Here is a 7246-nt window from a genome sequence, read left to right on the forward strand (position 1 = left end):
ATATACCAGCCTACCCTATCTAGCAAATACTAGAGCATTCGCCAAAGTACATGATAGTTCTAGAAACGTTGCGTCACAGTAGTCATGTGACTCGCTGCCGCAACAATATCTTTGAATAGTTTTCTTTCAGTATAAAGCAGAAAATGGATGAATATTGAAATCGTGACACTCAGATGCTGGGTATAAGAAAAATTAATGAAATATTTGGCTCGTCAAAATTATCTAGTCTGAAGTAATTATAAACATTACCCCATACGTTATCAAGTAAACAAGACTACAGTGACCAGTTATGTTTCTAGCATATTTTATTTTATATTCCATATAACCACTATTACACTTACCTTCAATAAATATACAAATAATGAATCAAAATCGTCGTTTATGAATAAACAGTTTTTGTTTTACGCTAGTGAAGATATCACTCGGAACACTGTAAAAATGTTGTAAAATCATTTACTGAAGACTAACAAATATATAGCCCGATAATAATATTTAACCAGATAGAGTAATTCAGTTTGGAATTCAAATAAAGCAAGTGTTAACATAAAACAGCATGAATCCAAGTGGATAACTTATGGTTCAATCAATACTCATTAAAATCATACGTTTAATCATTTATGAAAAATTGCATTTGCTCACAAGAAATACCTATACAAAAAATCAAGATCGCCGCTTACTCACAAACTATTTATATCTTTATAATTTCTTAATCCAAGAATACAAATTAACACAATGGGTAACGTTAGAACACACAATACTTGTGGCTAAATATTTCAAAGAAATTCTGAGCATTTAAACTTTTTAAGATCTAAACCCTGTTACGTATTGAGAATTTGAAATGATCCAAGACCGCGTTAAATAATTTAACTCTTAATAGTTGAGCTGTACCCTGAAATATTAAAACGTACTTGTGTCAAAAACAAAAACGGTGTGAATCAATATTGTTGGCGAATAGCATAAATTAAATAAAATATCGGCATATTTCTAAACACTAAAATATATATATATATATACAACACTATAATTTACAATAGCAACTATTATGATTAATTATTACAGACAAAGTTTCACTAACTTACAAATAGCCTAAAATCGTCTTCCTAGTTCAGAGTCATCTTGATATCCAGCGAGTTAATTTGAAGTCGATGTACAATTATTGGGAGGCTAGCTAGCTTTGTCAGTCACTGAATTGTTAGACTGTCGAAGTAAGATAATATTTTCATAAAACCACTAATGTCCGATGAGAAATCGATAATAGTTTCGTACATATAATAACGTTTGATGATAATTCACTGACGTTCAAAGTTATAACTGTTCCAGGTCAAATGTTTTATATTTTCCTGTTGGCAAGGGTTAGCCAAATCACAGTTTATAGCGTAGACGGTTATAATAGTTTCCTAGCAGACATGTCTGTTCTCTGTTGTTTTTATTGCCGAGATACATTTTCTAGAAACTTCTGATAATACCGGTTACGGAAGTGGATGTATTGTTGATTCTTGTGTTCACGAATATTCACAATCTTGGAGAATTGGCGGGAGTTTCGCCATACGTTACTAACACGGTAAGCTAGACACACCCTCAAATATAAACTTATTCGAAACAAACGTTGACATTAAAATAAATATATAACAAATTCGTTGTACGCAACACATATCTGATACTACAAGTCACGCATATTTCTAAATGCAAATTCAATCCAAACAACGTTCATATTAAAAATAAATACATAGTGATAAATTCGTTACAGTAGGTAAACTCAAAAGAAACTAATGATTTAGTATGTTGATGTCAGTTTAATGTTAACAGATACATTCTTTCTCATTTGGTTGTCCCCCAGTGAACACAGCAGATAGTTCAATGTGGCTTTGCTCTAAAACAAAAATATAATAGAAAATTCTCATTTGGTTCACGTTTTCTAAAAATGTGAGCTGAAAACATGATATATTATGTTATAAACTAATTGGAATACCGGTCACCTGGACGAAATTTATGTAAATTCGTGATTAATGAAAGGTTATATTAGGACATGAAAAGTTGCTTCCTTTATATCTAACCAGATCAATTAAAACCATAGAATAAAATACTTAGAAAACTCCTTCACTCTCCGTAGTAGGCTTAGGACTGTCATTTAAAACAGCTTCAATCCAATTGTAGCTGTTTTAAAGTAGCCAGGTTAGAAGAGTTTTTTTATCTCTTCCGAAATGCTAACACAGTAGAAAATTAGGTGAAAATCCATCAACAGGGGGCGAAGTAGTATAAAAACGCCCATAAAATCCACAAAATACAAAACTGAAAATTTGTATGTATTTTTCCATGGGCCAAACAAACATTCATGCCAAATTTGGTGAAAATCCACTGAGAGGGGGCGAAGTAGTGGTAGAAACACAAAAACATCCATAAAAACCACAAAATGCAAAACTGAAAATTTGTATGCGTTTCCCCATGGACCCAATGAATCTCTAAACCAAATGGTTAGAAACCCCATAAAAAAAGCAAAATGCAAAACTGAAATTTTTATGTACCCCTGCATGGACCTGATGGACCTCCATACCAGTTTTCACACCCTGCGAAGTAGTTACATGGACATACAACAGAAAGCAGACAGTACTATTATACTTATATAGATTTATGAAAATGCTTCAGAAAAGAAATTACCTTAAAGATGAATTACATGTATGTAGAGCTATTATTACCTCTATTGCTTATACAATGAAATTAAGTGTTTTGGTTTAGCGTAGAATTTTGAACAAGTTTCAAACAACCTTCAAAGCCAGCAATATAAGTATCGATAAAACTATATTTATATACAAAAATAATTAAGTTTCAATCAGTTATAACAAATATTTTTTTTTTAGATTCGCCACTTAAGGACTGTGTGCGTTTAGCGGTGTTTAAAGCAAACACTGAAAAGAAGTCGTACTCAAAAGAGTTAGAAACTATAAAAAAGAAGTGTATTATTAGAAAGATGTTAACCAATAAGGTGAGTTGTTCAATAGCGTTTCAGGTCTGAGACCCTCATCAGGCGACATTCAAACAGTCGCTGATGAAAATGCATTAGGTTTATCAATTTTTTAGTCCATAATGGGCCTAATAAGTTTAAGTTAGGCTCTAAGGCCTAAACATCTATGATTTTCGTGTTTCAAAAAAGGCCTACGGCTTTGGACTATATGACAATAGATTTAGCAATTACCAACAAAATAAAATAGGCCCAAGTTAAATCTTAAGTCAGTATTTTATCATATAGATATATCTCAATTTAGTTAAGTTTATGAAAGTTTAATATACATTCATTTAGCGTTTCAATTGACACTTGTATTTTGAATGCTAAAGATTCATAAGCCTTATTATATTTAAAGATGTCAATTGATAAAGAAAGTTATTTATAATATTAACTGAATAAGCATAATTAAGTATAGCCTAAACTATTCAGAAGCCTAATATTTAATGCTTTGTTATAGTTTGCCTACGTTTACCAAATAATAAAGTTGTGTGAATGAAGTATCAAGCTTTTATCCATCCGAAGTTGCGTTACTTAAACAATTATTAAGTTTAATGGAAACTGATGTTTGCAAGATTTAAGTTTAAAACTTACGATTACTATATCTTAGAAACATCAAATTAAAACTCTCAAAAAATGTGCTTTGTATGTACTAATACCAAACCTTTACACTGTACAGTCACTTTATCGCAGGTGAGCTATCTACGCTCTTTAAATAATTTATGACATAAAGGATTTGAATTAGAAATACTTAATAACCTACAAATAGTGATGCTCGACTTAACAGAGAACTCCCAAAATTTATTTTTATTTTTCATGTGAATTATATAAAGTGTGGTATTTAGACCAATGAAGCACCTTGACCTAGTTTCGAAACATTTTTAAGCGTTCACACAACTTTACTGAGATAACATTGCAAAAATTGACTTTTCCGCATAATAAATTCTATGTATTAATTAGAATGGTAGAAATAGTGTGAATATGACATAAATGAATGAAATAGGAATGACAGACAATCAAGATACGATATGGCTATTCCAAAGTCCTAGTTGTGGCATTAAGACTCAAACGCTGGAAAATACATAGACTGATTATTTCCTTCCGGGTAAATAAGGTCTTCTTTGTTACTTTCGCACGTATCCAGTTCTAGTCTGTAAGGTAAGTTAATGTGTATTTGTTTTCAGAGGTTAAAGCAGAAATCAGGAGTATAGGGACCCAGTGCCAAACCAACTAAGTCATTCTTCTTAGGAAACTTTAAAAATTAACTACCCAGTACAACATCTTACTGAATACATATCACGTATTAAAGAGGAGTACGACCTTAGACGACTTTGCATGACAAGATTCGCCATCTCTTAGTTGTCATCTTAGTTAGCGACAATTGTAGTCTTGGCCGGTAGAGATCAGATTTCGCTTATAATCTTATGCTGGTCACTGTAGTACAACCACAAAATTTTAACTATTCTAGAATATTATTTCATCGCCCCTAGACCCCTTGTTCCATACTGCTAGGGGACTCTTCTTAACGATTTTCTTGACTGAGGGGTAAGGCTGAGCCTCTCAGCTCACCATTACTTTATCAACTGGTTGTTTCCTTGAAAAACATTTTCCTGTAGCTAACATGTTTTGTACCTATACAGACATAGAAATAGTTTTTGTGAACTTTTACTTGAAATGTAATGGGTCACTTTCACGTCTATCAGATGTAGAATTTTGGTTTTCATATCTTTAACAAGGGTCCCCTGGTGGGACAGCGATAAGTCTTCGGATTTACAACGCTAAAATCAGGGGTTCAGTTTCCCTAGGTGGACACAGCAGATAGCCCGATGTGTCTTTGCTATAACCAAACACTCACTCACTTTAACAAGTAGTCAAAATAATATAATTTTATATAAGAACTGATGAAAAGTCTGGCAAGTTTTTAAAATACAACCTAACCTGTTTCCTTTCACACTAGGATTGGTGCTGCATTTGAAGCAGACTTGAAATTGCAAAAAGTATGGGAAAAGTGTTAACATATTTTTATTATGGAAGAATCATAACCTCCCTGCAACTAACATGCTTTTATAATTAGGGAATATATCTTTCCAGTAATTAACATGCTTTTATTATTAGAGAAACATAGCCTCCTGTTATTAATATGCTTGTATTATTAGATACGTCGGTAACGTGTTTTTATTATTAGAAAAACATATCTTCCATGCTGTGATTTTTCCCCTGCTTGTGTTAAATAAACTGAATGAGAAATTGTGTACACATTTTTTTTTCATTTTAGTAAATATTTTTATAAAATTTAAAAGATAAAAATAAGTATACATCGGTCATTGTTTTATAAGATACGCTGAAGAAATACAGTGGTTATAAATTCCAATATAAGCTTCGTATAAGTGTGTTTAAATGTTAAATGTCACTACGATGTAAGATATTACATACCTCCAACTACGTTTGTTTTATGTATTTTGTTTGAAGTTAAGCACAAAGCTACACAATGGACTATCTGTGCTGTGCCCACCACGAGTATCGAAACGCGGCTTTTAGCGTTGTATGTTCGCAGATATGGGGCGCCCCAAATACGACCTACATAAAACAGAGATGACTTAATCAGTGCAGTTAAAGTGTTACATACTCCCGAACACTATACATAAAATAGCAGATGCCTTAGTCAACGCATTTATTAAACTCACACGCTTTCCTGACTGTAAGAAACTTTAAAATTCTCTTCGAAATATTCTGAGTTAAGTTAAACATATATCTGGGTGGGACAGCGGTAAGTTTATTGACTTACAACTCTAAAATTCAGGATTCAATTCCCCGCGGTGAACGTACCAGAATGCCCAGTGTGGCCTTGATCTAATTTCTAAAACAAACACATATTTTCAAAAATATAACGAAACTGATTAAATAAGGAAAACAATACCTCTCTTTTCATAGATGTTTTCTATTTTAATTAGAAACATGAAATCAGATCAATAAGAAATGTATTTGGTATGATTATACCTAATATTCATTATGGTTCCAGAGGTGGAGACTGTAGTAAAATGGGTGATTTAAAGATTAACTTAATTTGTAAGATAATTAGTGTTTGTTTTGTTTGATTTTCACAACTTTTTCAGTCCGAAGATCGAGACCAGAGTATCCAGAAGCTGTCATGTTTGTTAACAGATCAACATTGCGTAAGTTTAAGTTTTAATTATTTTTTTTTACTTTTACTAGTAAAATAATGAAATAACAAAGCTCGTTTTCTTAACTAAAAACTGCATTTCATCGACTTTAGGCTATCTTCAGTGTCTTTTTTTTTTGTACAAAGCAAAGGAAATCCTAAGTCTGTAATTCGTATGCAATACGTGGACTGATTTGGATCCTAAGTTCTACGATTCTACATTCCCATGGATCCCAGTTGTCTATTGACCAATCCAGTACTTACCTATAAAACTTATATTTTATTAATTGTGATTATTTAACTATTTAATTAACGTTAAAGAAATAGAAGGTATTGGTAAATGAAATGTTTCCTGTGTTCTATTTCAACAGCGAAACCTCCACAGTCGTCACCAGAGGGCATTGGAAAAAGTTCAAAAACTTAATACCGATGGATTTGTATCTTTTTTTTTTCATTATCCAAACGTTATGATAAACAGCAAGGGTCATTGAATTTGATAAATTTTGTCTCTTGAATCTACATTAAAATTACAAAAATAAAATAAAAAAACACTTAAAGTTCGTATATTCACTAACTTAATATACAAACAAATTATAGTGGAAACATAACGCTTATAAGATGAACTACTTAACTTGTTCGACATGTAGTTATTGAGGACGATTTCACAGGTTTGTGAACTATTGAAACAACTAACTGAGGATGTGGCTTGTAACCCTAACTTTAGGGACTATATAATCCACTTGGTGGATCTGTGTTCTTGGCCTCCCTGGATGGAAACCGTGTACGATAAACAAACATACTTCTGTGACTATGTTACACTGTTGAACCTCGTTGGTAAGTCTAGCATTTTAAACTTGTAAATTTATTAAGTACTAACTTTTATTTTCTAAGCTTGAGTGTCAGTTAATAGTTGTCAACTCGCCCTGGCAGTTAGTAAAATTATTACTACTAGAGTTATTATTAAACTGTTTTTAACATGTGTCAACTTGTTCTGGCACTGTGGCAGTTAGTAGAACTGTTAGTATTAAACTGTTTTTAACATGTGTTAACTTAAAATCATAAATAATATTAAACGTTAACCTGGTACA

General features: G+C 32.1%; 1 protein-coding gene across 1 annotated transcript in view; it reads left to right on the plus strand.

Moving 5' to 3' along the window:
• Nucleotides 1–6992, plus strand: part of LOC111089669 — a gene marked incomplete at its 3' end in the record, with an annotated part of 8959 nt that extends 1967 nt beyond the window's left edge. The window contains exons 2-5 of the mRNA XM_022402578.1: nt 2856–2980; nt 6112–6171; nt 6530–6595; nt 6806–6992. Of these exons, the coding sequence (XP_022258286.1) occupies nt 2856–2980; nt 6112–6171; nt 6530–6595; nt 6806–6992 (438 nt within the window). The remainder of the gene's footprint in view (nt 1–2855; nt 2981–6111; nt 6172–6529; nt 6596–6805) is intronic.
• Between the last annotated feature and the right edge of the window lie 254 nt (nt 6993–7246).

The sequence above is a fragment of the Limulus polyphemus genome, unplaced genomic scaffold (genome assembly GCF_000517525.1).
Source record: "Limulus polyphemus unplaced genomic scaffold, Limulus_polyphemus-2.1.2 Scaffold6974, whole genome shotgun sequence".
NCBI classification, from domain to species: Eukaryota; Metazoa; Arthropoda; class Merostomata; order Xiphosura; family Limulidae; genus Limulus; species Limulus polyphemus.